This window comes from Sinohyriopsis cumingii, chromosome 1, assembly GCF_028554795.1.
Source record: "Sinohyriopsis cumingii isolate HCF-2022 chromosome 1, ASM2855479v2, whole genome shotgun sequence".
In the NCBI taxonomy this organism is placed as follows: domain Eukaryota; kingdom Metazoa; phylum Mollusca; class Bivalvia; order Unionida; family Unionidae; genus Sinohyriopsis; species Sinohyriopsis cumingii.
The window spans coordinates 24,428,558-24,443,636 of NC_142961.1; the positions used below are offsets into that span (position 1 = coordinate 24,428,558).

The 15,079-nt window shown below is 36.6% G+C and overlaps 1 protein-coding gene and 1 long non-coding RNA gene across 3 annotated transcripts in view; one reads left to right on the top strand and one right to left on the bottom strand.

Moving 5' to 3' along the window:
- Positions 1–2,296, bottom strand: part of LOC149806560 (uncharacterized) — a 152,943-nt gene extending 150,647 nt beyond the window's left edge. The window contains exon 1 of the long non-coding RNA XR_016420560.1: positions 1,670–2,296. This is a non-coding gene — a long non-coding RNA (uncharacterized LOC149806560). The remainder of the gene's footprint in view (positions 1–1,669) is intronic.
- Positions 2,297–2,402: 106 nt separating this feature from the next.
- Positions 2,403–15,079, top strand: part of LOC149806562 (maltase-glucoamylase-like) — a 353,277-nt gene continuing 340,600 nt past the window's right edge. The window contains exons 1-3 of one of the 2 annotated variants that reach the window (XM_089954672.1): positions 2,403–2,421; positions 2,710–3,341; positions 12,946–13,094. In XM_089954672.1, the coding sequence (XP_089810798.1) occupies positions 2,817–3,341; positions 12,946–13,094 (674 nt within the window). In that variant the 5' untranslated portion in view covers positions 2,403–2,421; positions 2,710–2,816. Of the gene's footprint in view, positions 2,422–2,658; positions 3,342–12,945; positions 13,095–15,079 lie in introns of those variants that run through there. The other variant, XM_089954663.1, reaches the window with a different exon arrangement.

A 15,079-nucleotide genomic window follows, 5' to 3' on the forward strand; every position in this document is an offset into this window, starting at 1 on the left:
CCTAAAAGAGACTTTAGAAAGATTTGGTTTTGGTGAAGTGTGGATGTTCCCTGATTCTGTAAATTGTTCCAAGTTTATTCAAATTTTTAAACAAAGGGTTACAGATGCTTCTCTATCAGACCGGAAAAATAAATAACAAAATTCTAACAAACCATCTATATACAAAAGACAAAAACCAACTTCAGATTCGAAGATTATTTCAAATATTTGCGTAACAATAAACATCGATCGACTTTGACCTAAACAACGAGTGTCTTCCCATATTCTGAGAATAGAAACTTTGAGATATGGAAGCAACATAATCAAGAAAAGTGAAAGATACTGCATGCTATGTGCCAACCATGATACTGAAGATGACTATCATTTTATTTTAGTATGCCCTGTGTATACCAGTCTGCGTATAAACCTAATTCGAAGTACATCTAGAATAAACCATCCATGCACAAGTACATTGATTTATTAACTTCTAGAAATAAGAAAATAATATGTTCACTAGCGAAATTTGTTTATGAAGCGTTTAAAATAATAGATTCGTATTTTAATGTTAATTAATTACAAATATTGTGTATATTTTCCATCCTCTACTCTAATGTGTATTCTATAAGCAAGTAAATACTAAAATATTGAGTTTAATTGAATATCTGACGACTACCCGTTTTCATTTATTATCTCTCGGGGGGGGGGGGCATTTCTCACTGTTAGGATCACTTTCACAAAATGCACAATAAATAATTGACAGTACAAGAAAACCTAGATCGAGTTTCTTCTTTTTGGAATTATTTTTTTTTTATGTTTTTACTAGACGAAGTTTTGCAACAGTAACAACCAAATAAAAAAAAAATATTTCAAAAGTTCAGGATTTCATTTCTAGACGAAACAAAAAACAAAAACAATTATCATCATCATCATCGTCTTCTTCTTCTTGTTATTATTTCTGTTATTATTATTAATATTATTATTGTTTTTGTTGTTGTTATTTTAGTAGTCGTAGTAGCATTAGTAGTTCTAGTAGAAGTAGTAGCAGTAATAGTAGTAGCAGGAGTAGTAGTTGTAGTAGTAGCAGTAATAGTAGTTTTATTCATGCAAGTTTTAACAACTCCTATTAAGTATGAGAGAGAGAGAGAGAGAGAGAGAGAGAGAGAGAGCATGTAACTGCACGTAATGCTCTCGGGAAACGGATTTTACACTGGAGGACACCGCATGACGGAGTACTTACGATTGCACCAAGTGTACATAGCTAACTTATTTAATTCTTGTTTACATGCGACCTGAAACGTTCATGATACATCTTGATTTAACAACATACATACTCCATGTACATGACGAAAATAACATCCGTGTTACTGTATATAAATGAGATAGCTAGAGTTAAATAATCTAGTTGCATATAACAGATCCTAAATGGAGATAAATATACTTAATGGGGAGGGGTCTAGAAGGAAAAAACGTAGATCTAATTGCAAATACCCGCAGTCTAGAAATTCGGCTGATGATGATTTCTTGTAAACAATACATTTCAGTAATGAACTGTGTCCCTCTCAGTTTACCGCCATTTTTCATCACACGATAGGCTATACATGGCGGCCAGTATTAATGGTGGAGGAAGAACCCGGGAAAACCCCGGAAAGAACCACCGACCCACGAGAAGCTACTGGCATTTCTCACATACCCACATTGGCTGAATCCGAGACTCGAACCCACGCAGACGGAGGTGAGATGTCAGTGATCCGTAACGGAGAGCGCTTTAGACCAATCGGCCACTCGGGGCCCTCGTGAGAGATAGAGAGATTGTGTGTGATTTAGATTTTTAACGTAGTTTTAACAATTTTCCAATCATATCGCTACGATGTCTGGAGTGTAATAGTTTAAAGTGATGTCTAGCACTGGGGCATCATGCCGCAGACATGTAGCATGATGTCCCACCCAGTCACATTATCCTTACACCAGGTCGACCAGTCCTAACACTAACCTGTTAATGCTGAGAGCCAAGCGAGGCACCTGTTAATACCATTTTTTGTAAGTCTTTGGTATGACTCGGCCAGGGTTCGAACCCATATCCTCCCGTATCCGGAGCGGACGCTCTAACCACTAGGCCACCGGAGCGGTGGAGAGAGATTGTTAAAATATCGACGTAAAGAACCAAATGTTTTCAAAGTTGTGGTTTTGCAAAGCTTGTTGGAAAGAAAATGAACAACTTACGAAAAGTATTGCCATGGGGATGTTCTGTTACAAGCAAGTCTGCCTCAAATCATGTTTATAGACGCGTTAGTTGGAAATGTATGGTATTTGTAACTGAAGGTATTACGACAGGTTTTATTGAATCGCACGGAAGACTACTGTGCATGCTAGTATACACTGACAATCCTATAGGTGTAGTAAATACACGCGTCGAGTAAATGCAGTTGAGATCAGTGATTCAAGGTCATAACAATATATTAATGCTATTACACAAAAAGTTAGTAAATAAGGTTCGTGATTCTATTTAAATAAGTACTATAAAGTATCAAAATATTAGTGAGCAATTATATTTTCTTGTCTTTATAAAATATCTCTTTATTAACTCATATCAAATTTACTCATTTAACTTATCAACATAGTCATAAATAACACTTCCATGAACACAAAACAAATGCTGCCAGGTCATTTTCGGGCCTGACAAGAGCAGTAATAGTCATTCCCGATAGATACATATTTCCGTTGTCTTTACAGGCCTCGTTACCGAATAGCTGGGTGCTCTACTAGACAGATGATCTGGAAAATATGATTAACACGTTTCTTTAGTTCAGACATTGTCTATTGAAATTGGAGGAAGAAAAATGTACAAATTTGTTGAGGAGGGACCACCACAGACAGAAGAGGGCGGTGGTAAATTATCTGGTTTCAGCTTCAAGAGAGTAGTGATTGTGCTTATGCTTCTAATTGTGCTAGCTGCAGTTATTGGAGTGGTTGTGTATTTTACCACGCGAGAAAAATCAAATGAATCGGTCAATCTAATATCAACGACGCAGCTGACGACTACGTTAACCAGTGCTTCATCACCACCGTCATCACAAAAGCTGTCTCGAAGAATTGATTGTTTTCCGGAAGCCAAAGGAAAAGTGGAAAATTTAACTAAAGAAAAATGCGAGGAGCGGAAATGTACGTATGACCCCCAACCAGGTGATACCGTGCCCGACTGTTACTTTTCAGAGCACGTGGGTTACATGGTTGTAGCTCAAGAGAATACAATGTTTGGCATAAGAGTAAATCTTGAACTGAGAGGAAATGGACCGTTCGGTCGAGAAATCAGAAAAATCGTCATGGAGGTTGAAATGAGGCACAACGATATCCTTCATTTCAAGGTAAGGTGTAAACTTAATTTTGCTTGACATAAACTTGCTTTTCTCGCAGTGATAAACCTGAGCATATAATAATCTCATAGGAAAACAACAACAAAAATTGCATGAATTTAAAGTGTATGTTATTAACCATCTTGCAAATATACATTTAACTTTAAAATGAAAACAAGAGCACGAGATTTGTTTTTGTTTTTTTGTGTGCAACTCTTTTGGTAGCATTTGCATTAAAATCTCACATGTCACATGATTACAGTTGTTGCTTTCGTTAAGCAGGGAAGAAACTGTGTCTTTGAAAACTGAAAAGACATTGACGTCTTAAATTCATTTGTAATAGTTCTTTATTTTATTTTATGCTGAACATTTTCAAGTACGTTTTGGCTTTATGTCTGGTTTTATTTGTATTCAACCCAACAGTTTCCATAGCATCTTTGCCTCATTACAAGATTGGTACCGAAAGTTGCATTCCAGCAGTCAAGATTTTTTTCTTCTATTGACTGCATGCATTCAGGTTTCAATTTCAAGAATCCCAGTACTTTTTTGCGAAACTAATCTTCCGTCAGCAACAGGGTTTAGGCTTTTAGTATTAATCATATAAGAACCACTTTGATAACACGAGGAATAATACTGTCATTATGTATATAAACGTACGTAAATGCCGTGTATTGGTAGTTTCAAATGTAAAACATGTTTTAGTTTTAAATTCGGCTAGAGCAGTAAATGGTCAGTCATTTTTAAAATGGTTTACCAATTTTAAATTCCACCTGTACTGCAGTCGATTGCGAGCATGGTAGACACGTATACTACGCTGGTTGATCACGGTCTAGTTAGAAAGAATATCATACATCCTGATATGCCGGCGCAAAATGGGCTCCATATTCTGGAAACTTCATATGTAAGAAATTCAAGCACAGGTACAAAACCTCTGCAATAATTCATGATGCTTAATCCATAGCTATGTCATAGACATTTGACAGTCTCGATGACGGACGGAACCAGGCCGTGTTCAGGCCCGACCTTATAGTTTGCGAGACATAAAGCGCCACGCTGGCAGCGGGGCCCGGCCCGTAGAGTTACTCCAGTATGCCTAAAATTTTTTTTTTTTAATGGAACCAGCCCCAGTATTCTTAAAACCTGTCGACCACAAAATTTAAGTTCCAACTCAAGATCCCAAAATCATATACATGTACGATGCTTTGAGTACATCTGCGCCATTGAAATTAAACATTATGAAGCGGGATTAAAGTTACGAACTTCTGAAGTTTTTTCATTATTCTGGCTAAAGTCATAGGCTGGCAAACTTGTCGGACCTAAGGGTTGACTTTCTTGCACACAATTGTTTCAAGAATACGTGACCAACGTACCTAATTATGACCTTTCGTTCATATAATGTGAGCGGATATTACATATTGTACCGTTTTTGAATCTAACTCGCACGCATAGTCTATATTGGATGCCAAAAATCTCTACTTAATGGTGTAAACCTATAATTGTACAGAATGGAGGTTAATGTCGTCCCTTGACTCCATTATTTACTGGCCTTCCCAATAATATTTTTTATTCACATTCATCCCTGGCTAGATTTTGAATTTTAATGAATTCACCCTTGTTGTGTTGAGAAACCTGGATGAAACTCGACGCCACTTTGTATATATCACTGTATAATAATCTCGTAATATATATATATATATATATATATATATATATATATATATATATATATATATATATATATATATATATATATATATATATATATATATATATATATGTATGTATGTATGTATGTATATATGACGATAGGAAATACTTTTCGTCGTCTATCGAGTTGGGCAGAAATGACCTAAACGTTGACTTGGGTTTCGTTATATCGATCTGTTTCAGTCTATAGAGTATACCTATATCGATCTCTTTCAGCCTGTAGAGTAGGTCTGTATCGATGCATTTCAGTCTGTAGAGTATGCCTATATCGATCTATTTCAGCCTGTCGAGTATGTCCGTATCGATCTATTTCAATTTCTAGAGTAGGTCTATATCGATCTATTTCAGCCTGTAGCGTAGGTCTGTATCGATCTATTTTAGTATGTAGAGTAGGTCTATATCGATCTATTTCAGTCTGTAGAGTAGGTAAATATCGATCTATTTCAGTCTGTAGAGTAGGTCTATATCGATCTATTTCAGTTTCTAGAGTAGGTCTATATCGATCTATTTCAGCCTGTAGAGTAGGCCTGTATCGATCCATTTCAGTCTGTAGAGTAGGTCTATCGATCTATTTCAGTCTATAGATTAGGTCTATATCGATCTATTTCAGTCTGTAGAGTAGGTTTATATCGATCTATTTCAATCTCTAGAGTAGGTCTATATCGATCTATATCAACCTGTGGAATAGGTGTAGTAGGGTAATGGCAAGTTGTTTGCCAAATAAATTTGGGATAGTTTATTAGATTGCTTAGTAAAAAGTTGCATAGATTAGGGGTTAGGTTCAGATTTGGCAATAGCTCCAATACTGTATGCCCTCTTCAGTAGATCCAGTATATATTTCGCGAACTTAATGAGGATCGAATTGCATAGATCTCCGTCTATCACTCGGTGATTATATATATAGCTCCATGCGCAATTTTCTTTCGGTTAATGCCAATAAAACAGTTGTGTATTCCTTAGCATTACGACTATATGGTCTTAAACAAAGTGACAGAAAAGATTAAAAAATCAGCAAGTTTTGTAAAATTCAACAAACAATTTTTTCTCTCTAAAATACAAGGTGAATTTGTAAAAAAAAAGAATTTAAGGTATTGCGAATTAAATCCCAAAACATCATAGAATTTCTAACACAAGTCCTAATGAATAAAGTTCTGAATAAACTTTAGTGGTTTTCCAAATAAATCCAACGCTGAAAGTGTTGATGTGCCTGTGATGGCCACAGTAGTAATCATGTACCAACAGTCTTTTGTAGAATCACACTAATAATATCCAAGAACGTATCTTTATTTAAATAAATTCAAGTCTCTATTTCCAAGAATATTATTTTAGATGAACATTTCGTATTTCCGATGAATAATTTTTTTTCTCCCGTAAACAAGATTTTATACTCCTCTACCCGACCTAGGTCACAATTAGCATTTTCTAAAAAGATATTATTACCTAAAGGACAAACAGAAAATTTCATTCTACAAGGTTCCTAATGTTCACAAGATAAAAAAGTCTTAGTTATAGTTAGAACGTTAGTTACCAAAATAAAAATAAAGAACACGCTAAATACAATTTCCTTTACTCAGACCAAGATAAAAACTAATATTTATCCTTCAGTAAAAAATACTCATTGATTTTGGACACGGTCAGATACAAAAATACAATTTTACATAACCATCAGCATATCATGAAATAAAAAATAAAAAAATAAAAAAATTAACTAACAAACAATGTAAATTAAATATACATAACAGAGTACCTTCAAGACTGGACAATAGCAATTCACTTCTGTCTGTTTCGTTTCAGTATCTACTACAGAAACTTCAAAACGTTCATAACGTATCATCCTTAGAGTACCAAGAACTGAGTACGCACACACCCACTTGCTCTATAACCTTCACTGGCTACCCGTTCGATCCAAAATCAAACACAGGATCTGTTTACTATGCTATATTTAACCGCTCCGGTGGCCTAGGGGTTTGATCGTCCGCCTCGAATGCGGGAGGTCGCTGGTTTGAACCTCAGACGAATCATACCAAAAACTTATAAAACTGGAACTATCAGCTGCCTCGCTAGGTGCTCAGCATTATGAGGTTGGTGTTAAGACTGGTCGGCCTGGTGTCAGGATGTGACTGGGTGGGACATCATGCTACGTGTCTGCGGCATGATGCTCCAGTGCTAGACATCACTATAAACTTTAACTGCCACACCGAAGATATCGTAGCTATATGACTGAAAAATCGTTAAAGCTACGTTAAAAATCCAAATCACACGCACACGCACGCACACGCGCGCGCGCGCACACACACACACACACACACTATGCTACATTTCGTTGACTGGCTCCAGTCCAATATACCTACCTGACATCATTTATGTGTACACCCCATCTGGAAACTTAAACACCTCTTCCAACACTCCCATTTTCATCGTTCCCACTACTAAAACGAAGTCGTACGGACAACGCACTTTCGCTTACAAAGGCCTAGCTCCGTGGAACAACCTGCCCTTAGACCTTAGAAACGAGGACACTGTGATCTCATTCAAATGTGCTTTTAAAACTCACAATTTCATCTGCAAGACCAAACTTAAAGACTTTATAATGTTTATTACCTTAATCACTCTCAGCATGTTTTTGTTTTGTAATTGTATGGTGTTTGTTTTAGTAATCTTGTCGTTGTATATGACGTTGTATATGATGTTGTATGTGTCGTTGTATATGACTTTATGCGTTATCATGTTGTAAAGCTCTTAGAGATTCTAAAGATTAGGCGCAGTCCTAAGTCCACATTATTATTATTATTATTATTATTATTATTATTAACTTTATGTTCAGAATTTGATAATCATTTCAAGGCATATTTAATAAGAATAATGAGACGTAATCAACTGTTATAGAAAAACAAAACCTGAGAAACAAAGTTTATCCTCTGATGCTTTGCAATTATTAAACTTCACACACATTCCACATAACAGCTCTTTCTTCGCACCTTGGTATTTAATACATTCCACATAACAGCTCTTTCTTCGCACCCTGGTATTTAATACATTCCACATAACAGCTCTTTCTTCGCACCCTGGTATTTAATACATTCCACATAGCAGCTCTTTCTTCGTACCTTGGTATTTAATACATTCCACATAGCAGCTCTTTCTTCGCACCATGGTATTTAATACATTCCACATAGCAGCTCTTTCTTCGCACCATGGTATTTAATACAGGCTTCTCATGATTCATGATCATCTCTGTTGTGGACACAAACAGTGCATACATTATCGTGCATGGGACATAAACACTGTATACGGATATCTAGATGATAATCATACATGGGATGCAAACACTGTATACGAATATCTAGATGATAATCATGCATGGGATACAAACACTGTATACGGACATCTAGATGATAATCATGCATGGGATACAAACACTGTATACGGATATCTATATGATTATCATGCATGGGATACCATCATTGTATTCGGATATCTATATGATTATCATGCATTATTGTCCGTATTATCAAGGTTTTGAACTCGTAACGTGACCCTGGGTGATGCACTGAGTGTGTGCATTTTGTACGTGTTATCACGCCGCAGTTTCATTACAGAAAATTTCTTACATTACATGCAACAGTAGCAACAGAAAGCAATTTAATTTACATTAAATAAAGCTAATTTCAAGATGTAATGCTTGCCTTTGTTAAATCGAAATTGAAAAATCAATCGATGTTTGAAAGTTAGCTTTAAATGTATTAAAAGACCAATCATAAATTATCGAACATTGTAAAATGAGTTCAAGTATTACAATGTTTCCAACACTCTTACGGATAAAGAATTCATAGCCGTAGATCAATCTTTCCTAGACAGCTTCGGCGAGTAATGACTTCACAGTCGTCTGTAACGATTTATTTATAGCAGTAATAATACAAAGTAAATAATAAACCATACTCAATAAAATGTTTGTGCTTTTTTCACAGAACAATAATGCTTAGATCTAAAGTCTTCGATGCATAAAAACACTCTGCTTGTTGCCTTCCAGCTACGGTTGTTAAGGCGAGACACCATGCCTTCGTCGCTAGAGTCCATCAATCCATTTATTTGTTTGTCTGAGCATCGGTCTGAGTCCCGAGTGGCCGAGTGGTCTAAGGCGGTGGCCTTCACAGATCACTGACATTTCGCCTTTGTCCGCAAGGGTTCGAATTTCGGCTCGACCAGCATGGGTATGTGTGAAAGTTTGTCAGTAGCTTAACGTGGGTCGGTGGGTCGTCCAGTGGTTTTCCCGTGTTCATCCTCCACCAAATATACTGGCTGGCATGTCAATTCACCCGATCGTCGGTCTTACTGTATCGTATTTACGGTACATAAAAATGATGCACTCATGTCTATGTTTGTAAGCAAATTAACCGACCATATTTTCGCACTTCAAATATCAGTCTTTTATTTTTATTTTTTGCGATAGATACATATAGCGTTAACAAGGCAGTCGACGTGCATAGGTTCAAAGTTGGCCCAATTGTTCACATTTGGTATGATTTCCTACTTTTTGGCGTAAACTTTAATAATGATATTGTTTTGTTCGTACTAAGTATAACACTGTTGGTTGGGAGTTTGCAAAATACCACAGCTACGCTGCTATGTTTGTGTTCTGATTCCTGCTTGTTTGGATTTGAAAACATTTGTTTCTTGTTTCTTCATAAGATGTAAATTTTCCTCGGGCGACATGTCTTGGCAGGTTATTTGTATTTCTGTCAACTTTTAGAAATGGCAATGTCGAAAAGACTACTACAAACTTGGACTGACACACATTTATAAACATATATAGGATAAAATAAATGTGTGCATTTTTGCGTCGTTGTATACATTACAATCTTGTGACCTTACCGATGATTAATTGATGTCATCTTATAAAGGAGACCTACCATTGACAACATAAACGCCTATCAACCTGCGATGTGTATCATGGTACGGTCCAGGCGGTATCCTCAAATGTTTGGAAAACTTGACAGTTGACTGTTCACTTTGCATGCCACTGTAGTGTTGTAATAATAAACCCTATGTAATGTGGAAACTATCTCCAAATCATTGTATAAATAATTAACAAGCTGAACCAATCAGGTTAAGACCAACCATGTTAGGACCAATCAGGTTAAGACCACTTCATTATTATGCTCAGATCTTAAATGTTATATAATCATCCTAAGACCATAGTGGTATAAGTTTATTTATCAAATCTGCGTAAAATCCAGTACAGATTCGGTCTCTAGTGGTAACAAACTCAGTCAATTAAACACAAGATCACCTTATAAATACGTGTCGCACATGATCAAACTCATCCAACATCTTGATGATATAATAATGATATAATAAGCTAAAATCAGATCACAAATGGATTAGTGACACACAAGAGCGCTTAAAAGCTCACTGAATATCAGATGTATGATCACCTCATTAATATGCATGGTTCCTGCTCATTATCGAAAATCGTTATTATGATACGAGACCTGATGCCAAGTTTTGTCAAAATCTGACCAGAGTGTGATCTCCAGAGTGGTAATAAACTCAACCAATCAGACGCAAGACTACCTCAACAAAATGCACGTATCTCACGATGCTTTTAGTATCTTATATTTGTACAGGACATCGTTTAGACCATTAACTGTATCTAAGTCAGGCCCTGCCCTAGGATGTGTGGGGCCCAAGGCAGCATGCGAGGCCCAAGGAAGCAAGCGAGGAGCGCGGGGCCCCAAGCAAAAAATTGCATTTCGGAGTTGATATCCTGAAAGCGCGGAGCCAAAGGTGGTTGCCTTGTTCGCCTTGCTCTAGGGCCGAGCCTGATCTAAGTTGTAATTCGGTAGTTTATTTACATTGTTACATGGTCGCATACCAATCTTCTTCTTCATGCACGCTTTGTTTGTTCTTAACCTACTCGGGCAAATATATGTCAGTTGATATTTATCTATGTGCAATGGTCACTATTCGAACCTGTCCAACATTTATTTTGTACTTGTGTTATTTCCTGAATATATATATATATATATATATATATATATATATATATATATATATATATATATATATATATATATATATATATATATATATGTCGCAGTGACCTTTTCTGAAGAAGAAAAACAAACAATCATCTTATATTTACTTGTGCTTCGTTTTGTGTGGCATATATGTTTTTGGTTTTTCAAAATGCCTAACGATGTGCAGCTCTAATGATTTTAAATTTGATTTTTAATGTTCTCGTATCAGAAATATGACGGCCACAATGGTAACAAGCTCATCCAGTCTGGTGCAAGATCGTATTGTCTGTATGCGTAGATCTTGCTAAGTGTCTTCTGAGATCATGACAATATAAACCCACAATCCAAGTTTGATGAAATTCAGACCCAGAGTGTTAATATGTTGCTGTTGATGGAGGCCGCACGACCTACAACGGCCGCAAGACCACTCCATAAGTTGGCTTGATCTTACGGCCAGATGAGCTAATTTGGCAAAAACAAGAAATCTTGTAGAAGGACACAAGGCATTTCAAATGTATTTATTAAAACTGAAAGCCGATCATATGCTACGTACTCCCTACTGCTCGTACTGGACCTCTTTTTTTAATAAAATAAAGCTAAATTAGAAATTTAAGCTTAAAACAGTAATAACACAATGAACACAAGTACAATAATGCATGCACGTTTCTGGGTGCAATAATGGACACATTTTCACTAGAGCTATGTCATTAGAAGCCGCGGTAACTCATTTGGTTGAGCATCAAAATACAATTCAGAAAATGGGAATACAACAATATAAATGAGAAGGAAAGTAATGCAATATCATGTACACGGCTTAAAAATAAAAAATAAAATAGGTATTAAATACTGATAGTAAGGTATTCCGAATAAGTCATTTTTTTACAGTTAGATGGTTAAAACTATGCCTTAGAAACGCTTAAAAGGCAAGATACTCCATGGACTTCGTACCCTGGGCCCACACGCATCCCACAGATCCCTTGCCTGCTCGTTACACCACCTCCCCCCGATGCAAGCGTTTTTTCTTGCTCCAACACTGATAGGTTACTTGAAGTAACTACCATTCGTATTAACTGATTCCCCGTCTCTTCTAGTCATTTTCTGGAACAAGAAAATATTATTTTAAAAAACTTGTCAAATATGCAACTTGAACATTTCCACCTGGATTTTCCGGTTGTCAAACATTTTTGGATCTGTATAAATAATCTTACTTTTGCCATAGAGTATATGCATTGGTGTAAGCAAATTTCGATTAGGACGTTATAAATAAACGAATAGAAATCAAAGCTATTTTCACATCTATTTTAAAGCACGCCCACGTTCCTCCAATTTCACTGCACACGTTTGATTGAGGAATAAAGAAACAAAAATCATCCATTATTGGATAGACAAACGACACCAGCCGAGGAGAGAGGTTGGATGTTGGAATGTGCCGGTAGCAAACACATAAGTGTAACATTTATAAACACATACACGATTTCTGACTTACAACACAGGGTTTTCTACATAACGTTCGTTGGTCTAAAGCGCTCTCCGTTACGGATCACTGCCATCTCACCTCTGTCTGCGTGGGTTCGAGTCCAGGATTCGGCCAATGTGGGTATGTGAGAAAGCTTGCCAGTAGCTTCTCGTGGGTCGGTGGTTCTTCTCGGGGTTTTCCCGGGTCCTTCCTCCACCATTAATACTGGCCGCCATGCATAGCCAATCGTGTGCTGAAAAATGGCGTTAAACCCCACAACAACAACAACAACAACATAACGTTCGTTGTTTGTTAAACCCTTTACCTAGAATCCGTAGCCATTTACCATTTTCCATCACTTATGTACCTTGTAACCTTACTGATACTAATGTGCCTTTATCACCCTCCAAGAAACAATTTCTTATTATTTTAGTTTGACGACCCCGTTTTCAAGAGGTTTAAGGTCCCGAACGGTCTGGTTCTCCCTGATACAAAAGCCATAAATCCTGTATATGAACTGAGAATAACTCAGAACGACAGCCTTGCCTTCCAGATAATTAGAAAATCCAATGGCAGAGTCCTGTAAGTATATTTTTTTATTCTTCTTCCTGCTTGTTTATTTTTTAAAAATCTGTTCGTTTGTTTATTCTTTGTGACTAATCTTTTTTGAAGAAGGATATGCGTCCCACCAACACACACACACACGCGGGCGCGCGCGCGTTTCCTGTTGCAAGCTTTCTTTACAGTCACATGGCCAAAAGCGTGCCCCGGAAACACTTAAAATGCACGAGCTTTCGGGGGCTTCGGTAGGGACCAAACGTGGGATTCCGACTTCCTGACCTCTTGCCTATTTGTTTAAGCCCCCCCCCCCCCACTATACATAGAATCTCCTCCCCAGGATAGTATGTAAATATTTTATTTCTATAAATTCTATTAAAAAATACATTTGGTAAGATATGTCAGGGATTTTAACTATTTTTCTGTAACGGTAATATCAGATATAAAATATAGAAATGTATTTTTGGCCTGTGCTTCTCATTTGCACGTGGTTGTCTTACAAGGACGATAACTCCTTCAATGATCACTGACCCTTATAATGACAGATTCATTACTACGAGACAAATGGCAGGATGAGAATTTAATCTTTGCAGCATAGATTATTCTTTATTATATTTAACATTACATATAACAATTCAGAATATATACTATGACAGTAACATATACAGGCTAAAACTCACGAAGGAACTATTAATCGTCATCATCATCATTGGTAGTGAAACACTATAATGCTTTCCTTATTTTTAAGGTCATTCCATCAGTTCGATCAAGACATATCATATCAAGTACTTTACAGAGAAATTTGCAGCCATTTTACATACAGGAATTTACTTTTCACATTATTAATAAAAAGAACTTATCATTTTGACGTCATTTTATGTTCTTATTGTTGTGTTTCGTGTTTGTGTTAACGTGAGAGGTTTGGATTTGACAAACAGATCATTAAGGCTAGTTTACCCTAGTTTTTAACTATGTGTGTGTGTGTGTGTGTGTGTGTGTGTGTGTGTATTTTGGGGTATGAAACTTTGAGTACTTAAAACAGTCAAATGAAGCTGAACAACTGGCTAAGACTACCGTTTGAAACATACTATATCCGACCTTTTCTCTCTCGCAGTGTGTCTGTGTTTGTGTATGTTCAGTCATGGATGACATGTAATAAGCTGCAGATGAATGATGATAAAACTGAATCCATCTTGATCAACACGCAAAGAATGTCTCATCACATCCTTTACTTTGAACAAGATACATCAGCAATACCAACATTAAATTCAGTCAGTACAAGGCCTTGGTGTCAACATTAAATTCAGTCAGTACAAGACCTAGGTGTCAACATTAAATTCAGACAGTACAAGACCTAGGTGTCAACATTAAATTCAGTCAGTACAAGACCTAGGTGTCAGCATTAAATTCAGTCAGTACAAGACCTAGGTGTCACTCTTGACAGTACTTTTAAGGACTTAATAATCGTTAATTCCTTAATTATTGTCAGCATGTTTTTGTTTTGTAATCACATAGTGTTTGTTTTTGTAATCATATATATGGTTTTATGTATTGTCTAATATTGTAAAGAGCTTAGAGCTTCTAAAGATTAGACGCTGTACCAAGTCCACATTATTATTATTATTATTATTATTATTATTATTATTATTATTGCAAAACAACACTTATATCTCGCCGACGGGTGCCTTGCTCATGGACACGCCGCGGTAGCCGAATTGTGCTGTTTCAATGGTAGGAGTCGAACCCGCATAACCTTTTGCTCGCAAGTACAACACTTGACAACCGATACAGCTCAGCTCCCACATACTATAATCAAATGATATTGATCAACAACGAGCGTCTCGATACTTTGAATGCATCATGCAACGGCTGTTCGTGGCAAATCGCCACTCGCAATAACATCTCGTTCTTTCTTTAAAATTCTGCGAAATATTCCCTGGAAACTTTTTTCTAGCAAATTTAGAAAATTCTTTCCTGCTTAGTATGTGTAGTCGCTTGTGGTAAAAGGA